The sequence below is a fragment of the Anser anser genome (assembly GCF_964211835.1).
Source record: "Anser anser genome assembly, chromosome: 8".
NCBI classification, from domain to species: domain Eukaryota; kingdom Metazoa; phylum Chordata; class Aves; order Anseriformes; family Anatidae; genus Anser; species Anser anser.
In genome coordinates, this window is record NC_139728.1 from 15,834,693 (window position 1) to 15,857,382 (window position 22,690).

Consider the following 22,690-nt stretch of genomic DNA (forward strand, 5'->3'; position numbering starts at 1 on the left):
ATCACCACCGCCCAGCCTGGGGACTCAATCCTAAGCTGTGTAGTCCCACACCCCACATTACTCAGACGTGTCTGCTCTCTTAGTAGAGAGACTGCCCATTGATCGAGTCTTGGGGTTTACGTATGCTGCAAAACAGCAGCCTAAGCCTGATCCTAAGCCCCAAGGGCACAGACTGTTAGCGAGGTTACCATGTCTGTGAAGATAAAACTCTAATCGTGGCATGTGCAGCCTGGGCAGCGCTATGTTGCCAGTGCTCCGTGCCAGGCTTGAAGAGCAGAGAGAGCTGAACCCAGGAGACAGATTGTTTTTGTATGAACTGTATGAACTGCAAAACAAAAACACATTAGCAGAATTTGGATTTTACCCTTAGCCCAAAGACAAGGAGGTGCCATCAGATTATACCACAAAAGACTGTATATCTCTCTTGTGCAAGGAAAGAATGCCTGAAAGTTATAGCAGTGGTTTAAGAAAGATAAGACTAGGAGATCTTTGATTCTTCATAGCAGTGTGTCAATAGATCAGCATGTATATTTTGCTGCACCAATTAGAACTGACCACAGCACAAACCTCAAGCTGGGGAGTCACAGATGGCATATGAAAATACTTCTAACAGAGAATTTAGTTTACCTGAACTGACAGAGGGATTAAGGGACCATAACCGTTGGGTGCAGCCACATAACTCGACACACCAGCCAAGGCCACTGCTTTATGATCACCTACTGTGGTACTGAGAACAGGATGTAACACGAGAGAAAAATACCACGTTCCAGAAGAAAACGTGCAATTAACATCAAGCTTCCAGAGAAAAGAAAGCCCTGGAGATTTTCTCGAGGACACTGAAACCATCCCTGTATTTCAAACCTCTTCTAGCCAGCAGCCATAAGGGCTGCAGCGGGGAAGAGAGGTGAGCTACAGTTCCTGCTTTCATCGAAATTGGGTGAAGATGTTTAGGAGAGAAGAAATGCCACTTTTTAGGGAAGCAGCTCTCATGAGCTCCACTGGGCTATGCTTTCAGCAAACCCCCCTATCTTAGGGTATCCAGTCTGAGACAGCCCCGTGTCAGCCCAGTGAGCGCCTGGGCTCTGGGCTCACGACAGTCAGGCACTCGGCTTCTGAAGTTCAAATTCTCAAACACACAGAACACCGAAGCAGTGGCTCTGGGTCTATCATGTTCACAGCTGCAAAATACCCAGGGACAAGCCTGCCAGGAGGACCAATCTCTCCTCAATTTATGAGCCTGTGAGAAGAGTTCAGTACGAACATGGATTTCGCATTCAGACTCCTGTGCAATGAAGAACCCAAAAGCCAGCCAAGAAAGCTGTTGCAGCAGAGCCGCACACAGATGCCGGTACATTTGCTCTGCAGAAAGGGAACTACAACAACATCTGGTTAAGTCAGCTGCTCAGTGACACTCAGAACAAGCTGATAGTTAAGAAAGAGTAAAGATCGCCTCTCCCGCTCGCCTGGTCTCAGCTCAAGCATATTGTTTCTTCCTCAAAACTCAGTTTAACTTTTAATCCCATAGAGATGTCATTTTCCAAGTCCCATCCAGTTTAGTCTGTTGTTTTTTCTATTTCCTTCTCTGATATTGTGGCAACTTCAAACTTCTAATTACTGAGAGTATTTGGAAAGCTGTCAGTAATACTGTTTGGTTAGGCTAGCTGACAGGAGAAACTCTGCAATTACAATTTTAGAGCCACGAAGAGTACTTACAACCAAAAATTAACATGCAAACACAGTCTGGGTTTCAGGTTTCACTGCAAACATGGAACAGATGGTGCAGCGAGGAAGACTCTTCACATTTGAAAGCCATTTTGGACTGGGTTTTCACAACTCCGCTCCGACAAGCTTCCACTGCGCATGCAACCAGTCAGGGCTTTGCTGTTTAGGCCAGTGGGTGCAAAACTTTTTACCTGGGGGGCTCTAGGTCCGCTCCCCTCAGCTGGGACAGGTGTCACGCTCCAGTTCCCAAGGTGGGAGCACGGCCACGACACAGACATCCGCACGACACTCCCAAGCTCTCGCTCCACTCTCCTGTCTGCCCACGCTTTTCCATTGTCCCCTCCAGCCCTGCACAAGCCCATCACAAACACCACTGCCCTATGCCTGCAGTAATTTCATTTCTTTTCTGCCCCGGGCAGGGAAACACTCATTCCAGGTCCTAACTGTGTGTTTTAACCTGCTGTATACCGCTTTTCCCCACATCACAAACTCACTATCACCCCTACTGGCTCCACTGCCCAAAATATGTTGGGTATTCTTTTCTTATGAGCATTTACCAGTTCAGCAATGATTTCACAGGAGGAGCCTCTCCACAGGACACTTTCTTGTACTGATATTGTTCACATACTAAGGTCAATTTCCACAGGCTTGCTTGATGGCCACTTTCATAAGCTGAAGAATAAACAGAGTTTAACACAGATCCAGTCTCCCAGAGCAGGGTGAAGAGTTCACAGCCGTTACAGATGCTGATTTTTGCTAGCAAAATAATTTCAGGCAAGAGGGGAAATAGGAAAGAGTAAAAAGGTACACTATGGCCTACTGACCTCCTATCGCCTGACTTCCTAATTGGTGTGTCGGGGGGGGGGGGAAGCTTTCTGAAAACAGGCTGGAAAACTGCCCGTATCTTGCAGTAGCTTTACATTTGCTGCCCTTGAGAAGAAACACCCTGTACTCAATAGCCCCAGAGACAGATAACAATGGGAGCCTTCCAAGATCTCAGACAGAAAAACATTTTCAAAAGACTACATTTTTCATGGTTCAATTATGACCTATAAGTTTTTCCTTTCCAATATTTGCAGCCTATAAGGAAAAAACTTTTTAATGTTTAACTCCTGTCCTGCCAACCATGGACTCTGGGCTCTGTTCAGCGATACCTTCAAATTCTGCACATATCAGAAAATCTTCCAGTTTCCATATCGGTTTTGCTTAGAACCCATCTCTGAACATTTCAGCCTTTAAAACCTATCTACTGAAGCTGGAAGGTGAGTATGTGATTCTGTTGCTTTATGAACTGGAAACACAGAACTACTCACCCACTTACATTTGCCCACAAGCTGCCATGAAATGGGATGAGATTGTAGCAGCTCCAGGTCTAACATCTCTTAAGCTGAGCCAGGAGGGCATGGAGGAGGTGGAGAAGGAGCCCTTCATATCACACAGCCACAAGGGATGCAATATGTTACACAGAAATTGGGCATAGCCCTTTCTCAGATGGGAAGACAGCTGTATCCCTGGGCCTGAAGAGGTCTGCATCAGAATTAAACAGAACACTTTTTGGCAAGAAGGGAACACCAGTGTTTTCTTTTCCACCACAATTATTTCTAGAGAATGAGTACAAGGGAACCTCAATGACTAAGGAGAACACAGAGAACCTCGGCTGCAGAAGAGATTAAATGAGTGCCTTATGAAGTTAGTCAGACAGGAGCACGGACAACACTTCCCGTGACCTGCCAAACGCACAGCGAAGCCCAGCAGTGGAATCATCTCACAGAGGGTGATTTCCTCCCCTCGCCATACAATGGCTTTCAGGCTTGCTCATAGAAATTAAATTAAGCCAGCTGCATTTTCTCAGTTTTGCTTGTTAAACACAGGGAATTAAACACAGGGAATTAAATTTCAGCTCTGAATAAGGGGTAAAATGTACGTAAACTCTATGCAAAGGCTGATGTAATGGTAGCTTCTCCCACCCAGCCTGTTTACAAATAACTTGCTAGTGGCTTGTAGCAAATGCTCTGCACTTCTCTTGATCTGAGAATGTCTGGCTGAACAGCATACTGCGGGTCTTTCTGTGGGACACATGAAGTCACTAAGGGAACAGCTCTGTAGTTACTCTGTTTTAACTGAGATGCCAATCATTATTTTTCTTTGCTCTTTTAATTATTCTTTTTGCTTGGTTCTGGTTGTTTTCATAACTCTCCCCCTCTTCCTTTGCTTATACTGCCCTGTATTTGACTGCTTCTCATGTAACCGCATTGGTTTCTGCTGTTGTTTTAGCTTAATTGGCTTTACTGGAATGAATGCTGACTGTTGCTCTCCCAAATGAATCTTAACTGCTTCCCACCATGGATTTCCCAAGGCATCAGAAACTTCCAGCGATTTTTATTCCATTTGTCTCGCATTCCTTTGGTGTCTGTTCTCCTGGAGTACAAAGTTTCAGGCCCATTTTTATTTCTGCAGTACTGTAACTGTGCATTCTGCTTTCCAACAGGGCTGTTAACCTCAGTAGGAAGCAAAAGACGAGCTTTCTGTCAGAACAGTCTAAATGCACAAGAAGCCCTGGGACAAGGTTTGTTTATCCCTCTGACAAACTCCAAATACTGCAGTAGGACGTTTTAAGTTTCGGTATTCGCTATTTTAATGAAGAAGCAGAAGGGTAAACATGCAAGGGTAAATAAACATGTGGTAACTGAGTAGTTCCTTAATTTTCTTTATTTGAACTGTTTTGTCCAATTGCTGTGGAATAAAACAATGAGATTTCAGTTTAGCTTTGAGTTGCTTTGTCTGTAGTTTCCAGTCACATGCCACATTCCAAGTTTTAATAACAAATAAATTCCACATTTTGATAATAAAGCAGATGCAACTAGGAGATGACATTCAAGACAACAAAAAAGTCCCAAGTATTTTGATTCATTTCTGTGGCCTGTCATTCACAACCAATGCACTCCGGATAAGCCAAGTGAAGCCAGTAGCAAACGGAAACCATAACCTTATGCTTCAACAGGAGGCTTGAAAGGACTTTTACTGTTACTTGAGCTCATTCAGGATTTAAAAGCCTCAGGACTCAGCCACCTCAGTGCCTGGGACTGTAGAAGAAAGAGAGGTTGAGGGCTTAAATCTCTTTTACTGTTCCTGCTTCCCAGTCAGCTGATCTGAGTTCTTTAAGAATCCTCCCCTTTAAATTTTATAACGCTGCACAGGCAAGTCCCCAGAGGTACAGGCTGCTACAATACTTTGTACTTCAAAGCCTTTAGGGTTGTTTCTCTGCCCTCCTCCAGTTCCATCTGGGTATTAGTACCTATCTTATGGGAAAGAAGTGTTCTGCTCCTATAGTACACCAACTCCTTGAATTGTTAGTCGTCTGCCAGCACTGATTGCCCAGAAATCGAATTTAACACCATCTTTTAGTATGGGGATGGAAACAAGGCACAAGTTTTTCACAGAACACTTTGCACAGAAAACTCAACCTTTTAGCAGTGAGTTAAAAGTTAACTGAGGAGCTCTCCTACTATGGGGAACAGAGATTACAGTGATCAGGCCATATCACCAAAAGCATTGTTTCTAACTATCTCACATGCAACACGCACAACAGTTTCATGAAGACTGAAGTCCTCAAACGGCCTTAATTGCTTGCCTAGCTGATTCCCTTCCCAGAACATGTCAAGGGGCTTGAAATCTTTCAGACATGATTATCTCATTTAAATTTCCCATCATCATACTGATAAATTTTCATTTATATGTAGCACATGCATGGTTTTACTCTGGGTGTGTTATATCTAGGTATTAGATCTGTGTGTTCTGATTTGTTATATCTATTTATTTTTGAAAGTCAGCAGGAGTCCTCAGCTAAAAAGCAAGCAACGAAGACAGGGAACTCCGAAGACAAGGACCACCCAACAAAGACGAGGAAGCCACTCCGTCCTACCTCGACACAAAGGCACCCTGACCTGCGAATTAGCCCCAGGAGGTTTTGTTTACATGATGCAAGGAAGAATAACAAAAAGGACTGCTAATAACAGAAGACAGAGGGTCAAGAAAGTTACTCCTCACGACTCCCTTATCAGACAACTAAGAGAGGCACAGCATCGGATTTCTGGGAACACAGGCTGAAGTCCGTCTGACTGAGACAATGCACGGGAGGATGCGACCTTTCTGAACTGTATTCTTTCATACTGAGATCACAAACTTTCTGGCTGACTAAGAGCAGTGAGAACTGTGGAAAGCAAACTACTGAACATGAAATCTATGCTGGGACTTGATCCTAAAAAAAATACATGCAAGGCAGTTTTATTAAGGTCACAAAATATTTCACTGGTCAAAGCTTAATCATCATTCTAACATTGTTTAGATCTTTTTAAAGTTACAGAACTACTGTACCTTCATTTTAACTGCATACTACTGAATACAGTTTTAAAGAAAATGGCAGTAATAATAAAAATCCCAAAAGACGTTGTGTGTTAAACATAATTAAGTCAGATCCCTGTTGAATAAAAAAATAAATCTTTGAGCACTCCTGTGGCCCAAAAATGATAGGAATGATGCTTATGTGCACAGGAGAAAATCCCCGTGGCAGAAAGGATCCTCAGAAGGCAGGTTTCGAGCCTAGCGGAAGTCATCTCAGGTCAGTAACAGCTCTGTGTCACTGAAACAAGTGTGAGAAGTAACTGCTGGCTCAGACCCAGAATTTAGAAACACAAGGATAGTTTATAGCTCCCACAAGCCTCTCAAACGGTACTGTGCCACAAGCCTGCTCAAGCCCTAGCGTAGGGCTTGCGGGTTCTTAGCTATATTAGCACTGGGTGGAATAATGAAACGGTAAAAGAAACTCACATACATCAGACACTTTCCTTCTCAAAATATATCATAACTCTATACCACAAGTACAAAACGAACAGGGAGTTTCAACACAGAAAGTAGTAAACAGTGGGCTTACAGTATACCAAATATGACAAAAATCCTCTCATACATAAGATTTTGCAGAAACCCCTATCGTTTTTTAAAGCTCCATGAGATATTTAGAGTCAGGAATTCTCTTCCCAGCGTTGTTTTTTCATTTCTGTAGCTTTGTGTGTGTGTGTGTGTGTGTGAAACCAGTCGAAATGATTTAGATTTCTAATGCCTCAAATGGAGCATTCAAACACCAGAATTGTCACAATGGGAGTCTGACGCATGGAGAAGAGCCCTGGCCACAGACTGTGGGACTTCCGAAGAGATATTTTTCCTCTGAGAAATGCAGAGTTAAAGGCAAGAAATAACATTTCTCCAACTCCCATAAAACTGAGAACACACCTATATCATGCAACTCTATTGGAATTATCCCCAGACAAGAGAAAACCTGAACTACTAGAACTACGTGTTTCACAACAGGACTACAAAGCCAGCCTCTTTTCCGGATAGCATTAATCATAGCTAAGAGACAAGTAGCCAGAGCAACTGACAGGTAATGGAGACTTTTAGGTCAGGAAAGTGAATTCACATTTATACAGGATCTGTTAAAATGTGCACATGACACGTAAATTACTTTGTTGATAACTTCATTATTGAGCTTTCTATAAACAAGTAGTTGGGTAACAGGTATCTAATTTAGACATAAAAGATAAAGATTTTTCATGAGGGCCAAAGGATTCATCAGCTGTGATGAATATATTAATGAAAATTGGGTCAGATAAACTCACCAGAAGTTGTGCTACTGTGAGAACTGGAAGACATACCCCATACTTTTGTCATTTGCTGACTGCATGAAGATGGTGCATGACAAAGGGAAGGCAGCAGGGATGCAGCAGGAAGCAGCTAGGCCCGGGGTGAATGACTGACTACGTGCATGTCAGTAGAAAAACAATTTTGTTTTAAAAATATAAAAGCACAAACAAACAAACACAGACAATATGTTCCTACTAAATGGTATTTCAGTTGCGCCCTCACCTTCAGACACAACATCGAATTGATGTTTTGCCCACAGCCTGAGTGACACTAACATCGCGATTACTTCCACCTGTTTTCTCTCCATCTCGTAATCAAGCTCCTTCAAGTCTGTGGAAAGGTGGGGGGATTAATCCTGACATGGTTTATATTGGTGAAAGCATCTTCCACATCTTCAGTATAAATCCTTAATCTATTTTGCAAGAAAGGTACTGCTTTAGCTCATATTTTATGGTTGGACTGGCTGAAATATGGGGAAGTCAAATGACCTGCCCAAAGTAGGAAGAGTCCTTAAGAGTTTATTTTGGATGACAGTGTAGGAACCTGCTGGCTGGCTATTATTTCCTTCACCTACAGCCCTATTCTGCCTTCTTGGATCTTGTGACCAAGATTTAATTATCACCTGTTCCTTGATGGGTTCTTCATGGCAAAATGGGAAGAAAGTGTTAACAGCTCTCTCTTATGCCAACCAGGAAACAATCAGAGAATTGGGCTCCGGTGTTGAGTCTCATGGGGCAAGAGGAACAGCCCAAACCATTAGAGCTTGTAGCTTTGTGTCTGCAGTGTTAAAAATCCTAAATAAATAAATAAAGTAACAAGCACTAATATTTTGCATTAGACTAACTAAAGCCTTTTTTGAGAATCCTTTATCATTTATAAACATTAATTAAGCTCTACATTTCTTCTGCAGTCAATCAAGCATAATTGCTTGTGTTTTCAGAGAAAGTTATTGAAACACTCACAGACAAGGGGGCTTTTACCAATTTATTCATGGTGGTTAAACAAAACAATTTCTACACGGATGACAGAAGGCAAAGTCACCCTACTGTCTGACCACTGCATTCAGACAGTGAAGGACAGGAAGGTGTTGGGTATGTTAAAAGAAAATTTCTGGACTGGGGACATTGGAACCATTTTACACCAGACTCAAAACTCCCTGTCCAAAACACATATGCCATCCGAAATGCAGAGAGGTAAGCAGTGTGAAGGGTAGGCTCAGTATTTTAGGAAAGGATGTGATTTGAATCAACAATCTGCCTGAATCCTAGAAATGAAAATACTGCACTGTATTTCTCAGTCTTGACGGGACTGTGTATTTCATGTGATAAAAAAAATAAACAAATCAACATTTTCTCCTATTTCAGAACAAACAGAAACTAAAGTTCTGAGGCCTCTTCTTCAATTACTCCTTGCCAAGTCAGTGCACTGAGAAAAGATTGTTGGTTTTTTTTATCCAATAGAAGATGAGACAGAATTATAGGAAAACAATCATGAGTGATGCTGACAAGAATCAAGCTTCTCCACATACTGTAATCAAACATAACCACTTAGATACTTTTTATTGCCACAGCGCATGCAAAGCACACATTATACAGATGTCAAAGTACAAATTCAACACCCAATGTCTAAAAATAAAATGCAGTTTTATATGATGCTAGGAGGATAATAACCAAACCACTTTTTTCCATTTAAACCACATTCCAAAAGAGCTTTGCTATTTTTCTTGCAACATAGGGTGACATCAGAATTTAAATTTCACTCAGAAAGCAACCCTATAAATCATAGGGGAGCTAATGAAGAAGGTGCATGCATACACAAGTTGCTCGAAACAACCTCAGCTTTAGTCTGCAGATGCAGACTATTGCGTTGTAATGCAAAATAAAATCAGTCATAAGCGATAACCATTTACTGCTACAGATAAGGCAGGGAAAACAAACACTCCTTGTTTGTTTAATCAACAAAATGTTGGCCTGGATACATTCCTCTCTTGTTCAAATACAAGACAATTTCCCTGACTGACAAATCTCTGGGTTATACCATTGGATATGTCTCCATATGACTGTTGATATTTGGCTTTTAAACAAGCTTGTTTAAGCAAGCAAACAGTACTGTGAATTTTCAAATGAAACAACAGCTATGCTGCCCACATCCTCCTCCAATACTGACTTCTGACTGAGGCTCGCGGTACAGTGCAAAACCACACTTACTTCCTGACTACTGTTTTGGATCCGGAGGAATTCTGGCTCCCAACTTCTTCACAGCTTAAGGTCTCCAGGTTTCCATACCTGAAAAATGAGATAGGTGTTTAGAGGAACTTCTACTGAATAAAAACAAAGCCCAAGTAATATAGTTCTTACACAATCATCACAAACAACTAAAAAATGTTTCTAGCTTGAACTACAAACATAGGATCTAACAGTTGGCAAAACTATGGAGCTTGAAGCTTGTTTCATTAAGGAGCAGAAAGTTCCTAAAGAGACGACCAATATTTTCAAACCTAACTTGTTAATTCATATGAAGAAGCCTGCACATGGGAAGAAGCAACCAAAACAATTTCTTTGCTCGAAGCTCCAAGACCCTCTCTGTCAGTTTTCATGCCATCCGTTCCCAGAGTGATATGCCAGTGTGCAATAAGGCTGTACAAACCACTTTTTCTGACTCAATTTCTGTTTCTCTAGTATTTGCCATTCCTTCCAACTCCAGGTGTGATTTCACGCAAGTTTTTCTAGGTGGCAATTGCCTACTTGTGCCAAAAATCTTGACACAGTTGCCATGAGGGGGAATGGTCCACAGCTCTGTGAAAATGCCACTGGAAAAGAAGAAAACAGAGGTGCAGCTCCAACAGCATAAAGCAAAATCTCTTATGTACATACGTAACGCGTGTGCCTTGCAGGCAGGATTATGCACTTCATTTGCAATGGGAGTACCTATTGCTTCAGATACACAGCACCATAAAGAATTTAATGACTCCTTACAGCCAGCTTTAGCGGAGGCACAATTACTCCCAGTTCAGAATAAGACGAGCTGATTTTACACATTCTGTGCTTGAATACCTGTGTTAGTCAGGCACCCGCAATTAATCTGACTAGTTAGGAGAACAAGTGCAGCTTTAACTGTTTGTGCTACAACATTCTAGGAGCATCAGACAAAGAAAATACAGGGGGCTGTTAGTTTGTATAGGGAAGGTTCGTGGCAGAACTGCAACAAATCCATCCAAGGTGTTTTGTCTTGAAGGACAGAAGTAAGAGATGGTAGTTTTATGCTCTTTAAAGTATCAGTCTAAGGCTTCATATGTAAGAGCTGCAGATCAGTACAGGAAGACTGTTAAGAACATGTTTTAGCATCCCCATCCCCCACCCTCATACTGATATTCTGCCCTGTCATGCCCTCTCAATCTCAAAACTTCACAATACTTTAAAATAATAAGCGAAGTTTCAACAATCTTATGACAAAGGTTTAATGTTGGAGTATTCCACTACGGATGGGGAGCTGAGGCAGAGATCACTGGTCTGAATACACTGCTCATTCCAGCGTATCACAACGTAAACCCAAACTACTGAACATAAACAAATAATACTCAGATAGCAGCAGCATGGCCGCAGTTGTAAGAAGGCCAATTTGGGCTTACTTAACCTTGAGAGTATTGCGGTAAGACAACTTGCATCGTTTAAAAATAGACCCTGCATCTCCAGCTACACTGCAGGTAGCCATAACAGAAAAGGATTCGCTCGAGTTGTTACCGTGTATCTGTAGCAAAGCTGAGAGCAAGACCATGGCTGCTTGACCCCAGTAGCTTACTCTGACCACTACACTGTCCCTCATGCAGTGCAAGATCCTAGACCAGAGGCGAAGACTTCCGATATCACAACATTTTTCTGCCCAGGTAAAAAAGCATACCACATGCATAAAAACTTGCAAGCTTAGGTTTTGAAGGGCACAAATTCTTCTCAGTTATAAAGAAACAATCCTGCTGATCCTGTAGGACTGCAGCAGCACAAGAGAAGGCTTTAAGGACTTCTAAAAATTGAAAGGGTCCTTAGCCATGGAGGTACACACAGGATAAGCCATTTCACCATTGTGATTTTACACATCTAATCCAAACATCTAAAGAAAAACATGCTTAGCCAAACTGACAATGGGGTAAGAATCCACTTCTAAACATGTTGACTAACCCCTTGATCTCCTCAGGATCACAGTGAATCCTAGCAGAAGCATTCACAGAGGAATCACTACTTGGTGGAAGAACGAATGTCAATTTTGTTCTGAATTATTTTGGTGCATCAATGTCCTCTCCGCTTTCTTCTGTGTTTCCCAAGCATTATCATGCCCTATCCATGCTCCTTTTATTGAGATCAGCACTCTTGAAAAGGTAAAATTGAACAGACCTCTTCTTTCTGACTCTACTGTGCCCAAATTCACCACTAAACCATACCTGGCCTCTCTCAGGTCCCAGTCACACCCTTTCCAATTCAAAGTGAATGCAATTCACTGCTTGAGGTACCACTGCTTTACTGCAAGGACAAAATAAATCAGAGAAGCCTTAGAACAATGCTGCGAAACACCTCCATGAAGCCCATCAATTCACTATGCTGAAGTGTAAAGTTCAACCTATTTTTATTTAACTCTGTTGGCTTCAATATTTGCACTTGTAGGCCTGTAGATTGCCCTGCATTTCCAAATACTTTAACACTGGGTGACCTATCTTAACAAAAAGGTGCAAAAAGATGGGGGCTAAGGGGCAGGGGACATTTAGAGAACTGTGCTGACACCTCAGTGACGACTGCCCGGGACAGAACCGAGACTTGCTGCTGATACAATGTGCATCACACACTGGGGCAGTTGCTCTTGTCCTGTTGCTCAAAGGAGAGGATTTCACTCCCCACTACCACGTGCTAGGTAAAAATGACTAAAAGAGATCTTAGCCAATACAAAAGACATTCCCCCCCCCCCCCCAAGCAAGGAAAGCTCCAGTTCTTGAATAACAATTACATTTTTATACTCTCTTTTCAAAACTTGTCATCAGTTGTTTGAGCAAACTTTATTGGGATGACTCAGAGTAACACCATCCTAATATTGCGTCAAATATAAAATATGTATTTGTAGAACATCAGGCATTTGCATCTAAATCCCACTAGAGATACCCACGCTGATTTTTGCAACATAAATTTATAACACAGTAATAGAAAGTACGCAATTTTCCGTGCAAAACCTGACAAGTATATAACACTTTGTCACTTTGCCAAATGTAAACCCCTGCCTATCTCTCACCAAAAGGGCTTTGCATGAACAACAGGCCATTAAATATGGGTTAGGAGGAGTTAATGATACATCTGATGCAAAGAACAGTATTTCTGCAGACTTCCACTGCTGTGTTCTCACCAGCTCCTGGACAAAGAGCCATTCACTACCCAGTCTCGTATGAATGCTTTGCATACAAAAAGAGACATGAGAAACAAAAGGATCCTGTAGCGCACAGAACTTTTCAGCCTTGCTTGGTGTTTGGGAAGTTATAGTCTCCACTCAAAAGAACTGACTAAGCAAATGAGACCAGAATGTAATGGGCAGTACTGAATATTTAAGTACTGAAAAATACAGTAGAAAGCACACCCCTGTATCTCTGTTAAGAAGGGAAGGGAACAAGAGGGAGGAAAATACTCTGAGCGACTAGGAAATAAGAAGAAAAGGTGATTCCCTGCAGAAGTGCCCAACAAAGCCCTAAATAATGGTTGTAAGCATCAAAGCAAGCCGTAAATAACCGGAAGCACAGATATTCAGCAAGAATTGTAAAGTGTTTTGAATTATACATTCAGAATCATGGAAATGAGGTCGATTCTTCAGCTGGTACAAACCACCTGGTATACAGGAAAACAACAGAGGAAAGAATAAAAGCTACAACAGCAGTGAGTCTAATGCCACATGGAACTACTGTCCTAAAATACCTGGATCTGCTAGTGAAGGACCTGTCCCTGCGTGCCTCCTAAACCGTGGTGGACATGAGGAGGGAAGAAGCTCTGGACATAGCCAGACTGCTGTGCTGGAGGAAGGAATGGAAAGGCGAGCTGCTCAGACCGTTCCTCCTCGGGAGAATCGTGCAGGAGACACGGCACAAACACCCCAGAGAAAGCTGGGCACAATGGATCAGTTCACCCTACCTGTGGCCAGGGGCTGGGGGGTACAAACTGGAAAGTAACCTCCCAGAGATGTCAGAGCCTGGAAAAACAGAAACAGCAAAAGCAGGTGCTTTGGGAGAGTTCTCTTTACCTTTTCTTACTTTATTGACTGTCCATTTCTGCCTTCCTTGTGCAGAGTGGCCTAAGGACACTCCCCAGCTTGTGCAGTGCCCTCAGTTTACACTTGCCTCCTTATTCTGTCCTACCCAACCAGGTCCTCCTCAAGCCCATCTCCACTCTCCACCTTCACCTTCTTCTCTGTTTACCCTCTTATTAAGCCATCCTCTAGCAAAAGAAATGATCAGAAAACGTAAAACTAACTTCTTACTGCCATTATACTGCTAGGCTTACCCAGCTCCAGCTCCCCACCGAACAGCCTTGATTCCCTTCTCTGTCAACCCCCTGAGACAGGGACCGATGGCTACTTTATATGCTACTGTGCAAGCACAGTGTAGCCCTGCTTTTAAGCACCGCTGCAAGGAACAGGATTACCATGACAAAATAAAATACACAAGGGAGGAACTTGGCTTGCATCTGCTCTCATCTGGACAGCAAAATCCCTTTGGCTTCCATCGCACTCGAGAGCGCTGGATTCCACAGTCCAGCCAGTAGCAGGGGGGAGACTGAAGGCTGGGGCAAGGGCACCCGGCCGTATTCCTACACCCGGTGCCCGGAGCAGCTCATCTTCTCCTGGCTCAGCCTCCCCAGTCCCTTTGCCTCTTTCCAGGAACTTCCATCCTGCATTTCCACATCCAAATGCTGACAAGATTTTTTTTTTTTTTTTTTTAAACTTTACTACCAACTCCTACCAAAGAGACCATATCAGAATGCATAGTGTTAAACACTTGGCAGGTTTTCAAAGCTGTCTAGTGTGTTTAGATGCCAAACTTCCATGCATGCTAAAGGGATGGGACTGTCCAATTACTCCTAAATAGGTCTGAAAATACAAGTCATCCCCCTCACTTTTCAACATCCCTGCCAATGACCAAGATTTTGTTTAGTTTGACTTCTATTCTACGTTAAAAAAACACACCTTTATAGACTGAATGAAGCCAAAATAATGAAGAGAGCTCCAGTCTCAAATTTAATAAAAAGCAAAAATTTAATTTGAAGCCATACGGAGGGAAAAAAAAAAAAAACAGAACAGATATATTCACAGTCTCCAAGAAATGCTAGAAGTTACTCAGAGAGCAAATAGCACATCTCTGGTTATATTAAAGAACACGAATTACCAAAGAGCACGATTTAAAGCCCACTACCACAAGCTCTAAGAATCCAGTAAGCCCCTTTTGAGCGATACAGGGGGAACTGTATCTGTCTTAAAAATACTGTGAACTTTCTCTTAACAATTTTAAACCTTTTCATATGCCTTGCTTGACATTTTCTGTGACTCTACTCACTGCAATGGATGCGGTGCCTTTAGAAACGTTTCTCTCTGCCCAGGCGGTTTGTGCATTTCTGTGATGACAACAGCAGCACAGGATGTGGGAGCCCAAGACACCGCAAGCAGGAGCACCATGCAACTGTGTGACTCCTGCCGCACACTAACTGAACCCATGTGTTTTTGGCTTTGGGAGGGCTTCCTACTGGCCCCCTATGTCATGTGAAGAGGAATTAAGGCACTGTAAGCAACGTGTGTGTCCCTTTACCTCATCCTGCCGTGCTGGGAGGGAGATAACTGCCAACTCCTCCACAGCCGGGCCAGAAATGAAGCCAGCAGTGTGCAGCCCAGCAAGGCTCCTCCCGAGCACGAATGGCTGCAGAGCCTCACATACTTACAAGCTGACCACTGCTTTAGCACAGAAAGGCCCAAGTTGGATAAAAGGTCTTGCCCAGATTTCACAAAACATCCCCACAGTGCAAACCTATTTAATGAAAGCACATCATTCTGAATTATTCACACCTATAAGGAACTCTTTTTTTTTTCCTGTCCTAATACTTAAGTTTATCTAAAATATAGCACGTTTTTTTATTCACCTCTATCACTCAGACAAGAGCATTTCAGCTTTATGGGACAGAATAAATGTTTCATGCCCCAAATTCAGTTAATGCTTGCACTGCTTGGTCAGGATGCTCTGCAGACCACATCAAATGGTTAATGAGTATTTTTCCCCACGCTTAGGGTATAAAACATCCAGCCTTCCCAGGACACCTGTCCAAGAGCCCCAGGACTCTTTGTTTAATCAGAATTTGTGCAGACACCCCTGTGGCACTCGCAGCAAGGGGTGCATCTGCAGCACATCCAAAGGGAACTGACTGCACTGAGAGCTACCCAGCTTCCACAGGAATTTCTGGGCAAGTCTGTAAATGCATATATACCCATGGACAGCACACCCCACAGCTAGGAGATGCGGGTGCTGCTCCCTCCCACGCTGTGTCACAGAGCTGCTCCCCTGTAGAAAGCTGGATGGGCCTTTTTGGAGTTGGCCACGTTGCTGTTCTTCCTAATGCCAACAAAAAACAAGGGCTCAGCACTGCCAGCCACAGTTGTTCCCTTACACCACAAGCCTGCTCTATCACCAGGAATAAGAAACGGGGCTCAAGCTCTCCACGTGAAGCTCGAATTGACAACTAATGCCAAAAATATTACTTGCTTTTGCTGAGAGCCTTTGTTATCCCTTTTGACTTCACTGGAGAAGAAAATACAAGTATTTATAAACAAAGATTATGCACTGACACCCAACTTTGTCTCTGTACTGTTGTTAAGAAGTATTACTAACAAGAAAGTTGCAAAAATGTAAACCCTTTGATATTTATTCTACACTAATATAAAGACCAGAACTGAGCTGGTTAAATTCAATGACTATCCATTTCTCTTTTTATTTTTCCTTTTAACATCTGTTTTTCTTTGCAGGTTCATATTCCACAGCTGCATGTAAATCATTCTAACTTTTACAGTTTAAATTGAGTCTATCTTTTGTCCCAACCCATAGAAGTCTGGATTATCCATGATATTTGAAAAACCAAGAGAAACATCCAGGGACTCTTAAACATTATACTCCTGAGATTTGTGAGAGGGGAAGGAAGTGGTGACCTCCTAGGATTTCCTGAGGATTCTTTCATTTATTACAAAAAGCTGGGGATAACACTGACAAGGTCAAGCAGCCTACATGTCCCTCCTCTGATGGCTACGTTATGATTTGCTCTGAGAGGTATATAAGCCAGAGAGAGATCAGAATTGGGCTCGGAAAAGTAAGTTCTGTTCTGTGGATAATTTTTTTCCCTGTGTTTTCCTTCCCTCTTATGACGTTTTCACCTCTTTAAATCCACATTGGAAGAGGAGGACAGACACCTATCCTCCTGACTTGCTGCTGCTCTAAACAACCTGACTGCCCAAACAATCTGAACTTCCCCTATTCTCCCTTCATACCCTCAAAGCCAACCCCACAGGGTTGTTCTTCTCTTAAAGCAGAGCTGCTGCCACAGCAGTGTGTTACCAAAAGCTCTGAAGGGACAGGAGCTCAATCTCTTCAAATCCAGAAGACCATGAGGACACAGCAGTGCACAACATCGGGTCAGGATCTTTCCTCTCAATCAACAGCCAAGAAGGCTATGAATAGTGAAGGCCTCATCTTCAGAAGAAGACTCGTATTTTCCTGTTTCTCTGCTTGAATGCTCAAATTACATCCATTACAGAATAGCCATGCACAGATTTCAAAGCTAAGAATTCTGTCGAAGAAATTAGTCCTGTCTGCTCAACTTCTTTCCTAACCAATGCTGGTTTTCTTGCTCCTCTGATACCTGCCTGAGAACATGAAAGAAAGACTCTTAAGTTAGACATGCCATTTCTTTTGTGCTGCAATCTAACTGTAATGTTACAGATGTAATGCCCAGATATGAAAATATTAAGAACTTAATTGCAGAGTTAACTGAGCTAAATTACACCAACTATACAATTTACAGCTACCTTTACTACATTTCACAGGAGCCCAAAGATTTTAGGTGTCTCATGACCAGTGACTCTCAGAGAATGAGTAATTACTTTCTCCAGGCTGTTTTTAAAATCCTATCATTAATGCCTACATTTCCAAAAAAAAAAAAAAAGCAAAACCAAAAAACTACATAGAAGTAGAAACTAAAGCACATGACGCATGAACTTCATAATGATCTTGACTTCTTTCCTTGCTCAAATTCCTGATATTTGAGTATCTGATTCTATGGCTTTGGTGTTTTACTAATTTTGTACATTTCTATTTTTAGTTTGCTATGATCCTTTTCTCTAGGGGAAAATACAGAAAGAAAACAGAACCATTTATCTAGAGGACTTACTAATGTCAGTGCAAAAGCAGGATTCCCAAAAGACTTTTCATCATCCTTATAGCCATGCAGCCTAGCAGATTTTGAACATTTTAATGGCTAGTGATGAAATACCACAAAACAATCAAAAGCATAACAAGGCTCACTGACTGTAGGATGGACTGTTGTTTCAGTGCACCCCCTTTGTCCCCAATCCCAAGTTAAAAATTCTTCAATCCTCAATTACAGAGAGATTATTTAATTATTTCAGTATTCTTTCAAGGGCTGAATCGACAGTTCCAGAGAGTGATGCTTCCTATTAAACATCAAAGGCAGAGAAGCTCAAGGAGCGGCACCACAGCCGATAGCCACTTCCCGTGCCTTGGAATCACAGAATCAGTAAGGTTGGAAAAGACCTCCAAGATGATCTGGTCCAACCATCACCCTACCACTATCACCCACCCTTCCTTGAACACCCCCAGAGACAGTGACTCCACCACCTCCCTGGGCAACCCGTTCCAATGCCTGACCACTCTTTCTGAGAAGAAATGTCTCCTCACTTCCAACCTGAACCTCCCCTGGCACAAATTGAGGCCATTCCCTCTAGTCCTATCAATAGATAACTGTGAGAAGAAGCCGACCCCCAGCTCCCCACACCTTCCTTTCAGGTAGCTGTAGAGAGCAATGAGGTCTTCCCTGAGCCTCCTCTTCCCCAGACTAAACAACCTCAGTGCCCTCAGCCGCTCCTCACAGGACTTGTGTTCCAGGCCCTTCTCTGGACACGTTCCAGGGCCTCGATGTCCTTCTCGTAGTGAGGGGCCCAAAGCTGAACACAGCACTCGAGGTGCGGCCTCACCAGAGTAGAGTACAGGGGGACGATCACCTCCCTCGTCCTGCTGGCTGCACTGTTCCTGATAAAAGCCAGGTCCCTCTGCAGGGCCTTCCTACTCTCTGGCAGATCGACACTTCCCCTCAACTTGGTGTCATCTGCAAACTTACTGAGGGTGCACTCAATTCCCTCATCCAAGTCATCAATAAGGATATTAAAGAGCATGGGCCCCAACACCGACCCCTTAGCCCAGCCCTCCAGCAGCTTGGCCTTTGGCAGAGCCACCCAGAATGCCCACCGACCCCAGCAGGGTCAGGCTTCCAGCAGAGAAACAACACTCGTGCACGAGACAATCACCTGTCCCATAAGAGTGCTACCTACACTAAGTCCTCTGCCAAGCAGCACACCAAGCGGGGCCAGCACCATGAGAGCCCTTTCCTAGTCGTGCGCAGGGGCTTCACGCACACCGAAGAGCCAGCCCTCCATCAAGGGCCCAGGCAGCCTCCGCAGACCAAGAACGTTTCCCTGAATCCATCACTTCAGTGGTCACCCAGCTTAACAGACTTGATGAAAGATTCTGAATTTGCTTGTCAGATAATTGGGGCCTTTTATAATTTATGCCAAGTAAATAAGAACCATATTTGTACTGCTCTTTGTGTAGCAGGCTGCTGCCTCCTGAACAGAGTGAAAAATATCCAGATGTGGACATGTAAAAACCAAGCTCAAACTCCAAAACTGTCATGTGGGGTAAAACCCTTCTTCTCTCTTTGCCTCAGTACGCTCCTAAACATCCGCCTAACAGTCTACTCCTCTCCCTCTTTGTCTCTATAATCTTTTGACAGCAGAGGGGCTTCAGGGCGGGGGCTGTTGCAAACACTTTTAGGCGTGTTTGTAGAGTGATTTGGAAAATGAAGTCACAGTCTCAGGTGGGATATTTATTTGCCTTACCAAAATACCTCACTAACAGACAAGTAAGAAACGAAATCACCAAAAAAACAAAACAAAACAAAACTCTGTTGAACTGGATGGCAAACACACATAAATATGTTTTCTGAGCACTTAAACATGATATATGAACACACTTCCAGAGACAAAATAAGTTACTTGAGTTTTACGCAAGAGCCTTTAATTGAAAAGATGTGTGTAGCTTCAGGTTTAAAGCCACCTTTGCTGACTAATTCACATTATATAAGCTAGTTGCAAATTCTCATTGATTACAGAAAGAAAATTTCCCCAGATGCATATCAATCAATACGTAAGAACCCCAAAAGAGCTGTATGGCAATCCAGCAACACAGAGGAAAAAAAAAAAAAAAGGCATTGTTACGGGAATAGTATTTAAAATCGCCATTTTGGGCAACACATAATTGCAAAGGCTATTATTTTATTTATTCAAAATTTTAAAAAGTTTCTTCTGTCAAAAACTTATCTTTAAAAAAATAATTCAATTAAATTATATAGGAAACATTACTGGTTGAAAGTGACAATGTAGATGCATACAACTATTGGTTTCTCTGACAAATTTGAGACTCCTTGGTAATTAACATTCTTATGGAGTCAGAGATTCTCATGACACATTGTCATTCAGCCATCCAGCTCTGCTTTAATGTTACTAGAATTGCACAACCTCAGTGCCTTTCACATGCTATTCTTCAAAAGATGTATATGTCCAAAACATAAAACCCAAAACTGAGGGTATAGAAAGAATAACGCATTCAAAAGAAGGAATCCCTCAGCATCCTTTTATTCCTACATATATGCCCAATCAATTTTTGTTGCTTTTTTATGTCCTACATCACAATTTGTATGGACTGAGAAGTAAAGCTCACTGTAGTATATCTAACTGTACAGTCTGCTTCCATGGATGGCTTCTCTTTCCTCATCTGACTTCTTATCTGGCTGTGAAGTTGCTGCATTTGAGCAAACACAGTTATTATTACAATCGCAGCAGGCCTGGCAGTTAGGCACTTCAATAACATTATTAATTGAGCCACATAACATTCCTACAAAACAAGTGGTATTATGCTCCTTTTCAGACATAAAGGAAAAGCACAGATAACTTATCCATGCCTTGTTCCTTATCTACCTAGTGGGAGAGAGAAAATTAAAACCTAGGAGTTCTAATGCCAGTCCTCCAACTGCTATATGCCAAAATAACTGTTTCTGTCCATCATTCAGTTTTGAAAATGAAATAAATACAATACTTACAAAAAAATAAAAAAATTTAAAAAAATCACCTCTGACCTAGCCACATCTCAATTACAATTTCAGGTGAGAAAAATAATGTTAAATGTTCTAAGCTTTTATACAGATATAGCAGACGTGATTTAAAAGCCTTGCCATAAAACTATTGAGGCATCACGGAGTTCCTTTTTGGAACAAGGAGTTCCAAAAAATCATGACTGCATGTTCATATGAAGTAGCAGAAGTGGATGGTGCATTTTTGCCTACTTTTTTACAATCCCTGTTTCAAATCAGTAGGCCTCAAAAAAACGAGAGTTATTTATGAAAACGCTAGTGCTCAGCAAAACATATGAATCTATGCTAGGTATGACTTTGCAGCACACTTTTTTTTTTTTGTGTGTGTGTGTGATTAAATCTAGGTTAATTTTCTTGTGCTGGTCCCAGTTTGGTTCCCTAGCAGCCAGACATGGCACATTTTCCCGACATGGGAATATTTTCCTACCAGGCTTTGATGAGAATTAGAATATAAGCAGCATACATTTACACATTTTATATCTACACTGGAATTCTGAATCTTGCAGTATTCTTGACATCTGTCCATTGGGTTATTCAGTTCACGTCCAACGAAAGTAATGGAAGAAATTTCTGACAACGTCTCCCTGTCACATAAATGACAGCTCAGATTCCACCATCCACTGGCTCTTACCTGTCAAGGAGAAGCTCTAGTACTTCCTTAGTAGAAGCAAAGCCCCTGTATGTTGAGAGAAAGATACTGATGTAGGTAAAATCATTATCCCCAAAAGCTGTCAGAAGGTTCTCCACAAGTTTCTCCAAAGTTCCAGCTTTTATTGTCCTGATCTTACATGTTTCATACTGGCTGACAGTATGTCCGGGAGGTAACTGGTCCCCTTCAACCTACAAAGTTAAAGCAAAGACAAAACACACAAATCAGACAGAAGCCAAATCCCTCACACAGCCATCACACTAAAACAGATTAAATTTCATCTTTTCACAGGGACAGTTATTTGGTAGCCCATCTTTAGTTACTACTTTTTGTAGATTTAGTTACTATATTTTGTAGATTTGGGCTCACCAAACACTGTATCAAATAACAGAGGTTATTTAGTAAGTTGATTTCTCTGACATGTTCCACAGAATATTCAATATTTTGACTGCTATCAAGTTATCTTGTGATCCCACCATATATATTATGTAAAAGAAAGTTCATTATCCCACAAAGATTAACATTGCTAGAGGAAACAATAGTGGTGATTCGCAGTCTCACTTAACTTCTGAATAACCACTAAAACTGACCACAGTTAAACTAGCGTCAGAACTTGTGATTCCTTTGCTGCAAATACCAGCTTGGGGCTGATACAAAACCTAAGGTCATGAGCACATTCGGACACTAAACCTTTCACGAGGGCAAGGAAAGTATCAAAGACATCTTGCAAACGTGCCATTATAACACTTCAGTTATCTCCTACAGTTCTTGGTTGTCACAATACTTGTCAACTAATCACACGTTTGGGCTTTTTGGCTTGGTTGTTTGTTGCGGGGGGGTGGGTGGATGGTTTTGTTTTTTTTGTCAGCATTTGCTTTTACTGCTTAGAGCCTGCTTCACATCTGAAAGAACAAGAAATATTCCCTTAAAATTCCTGCTTAGAGGACAATTCAAAAAATTATGTTTGTGACTGATTTAAATACTTATCTTGACGAAAAGCCTTAAAAGCAGGATTATAAATTATATGAGCAAACAAAAATAAACACACAAAAAAAAAGAGGAAATTTCTCTTTAGCGGTTGAATAGGCTATCTGTGGAAAGGAATGTTCAGCAAGACCACTGATACAGA

The 22,690-nt window shown here is 42.1% G+C and overlaps 1 protein-coding gene across 3 annotated transcripts in view; it reads right to left on the reverse strand.

Annotated features, from left to right (window-relative positions):
- RGL1 (ral guanine nucleotide dissociation stimulator like 1) overlaps positions 1 to 22,690 on the reverse strand; it is an 81,858-nt gene that overhangs the window by 31,309 nt on the left and 27,859 nt on the right. For 2 of the 3 annotated variants that reach the window (XM_083847071.1, XM_083847070.1), the window contains exons 3-4: positions 21,544 to 21,752; positions 9,627 to 9,704 (exon numbers count right to left, since the gene is read on the reverse strand). In XM_083847071.1, coding sequence (XP_083703197.1) covers positions 9,627 to 9,704; positions 21,544 to 21,752 — 287 coding nt within the window. The remainder of the gene's footprint in view (positions 1 to 9,626; positions 9,705 to 21,543; positions 21,753 to 22,690) is intronic. The other variant, XM_083847072.1, reaches the window with a different exon arrangement.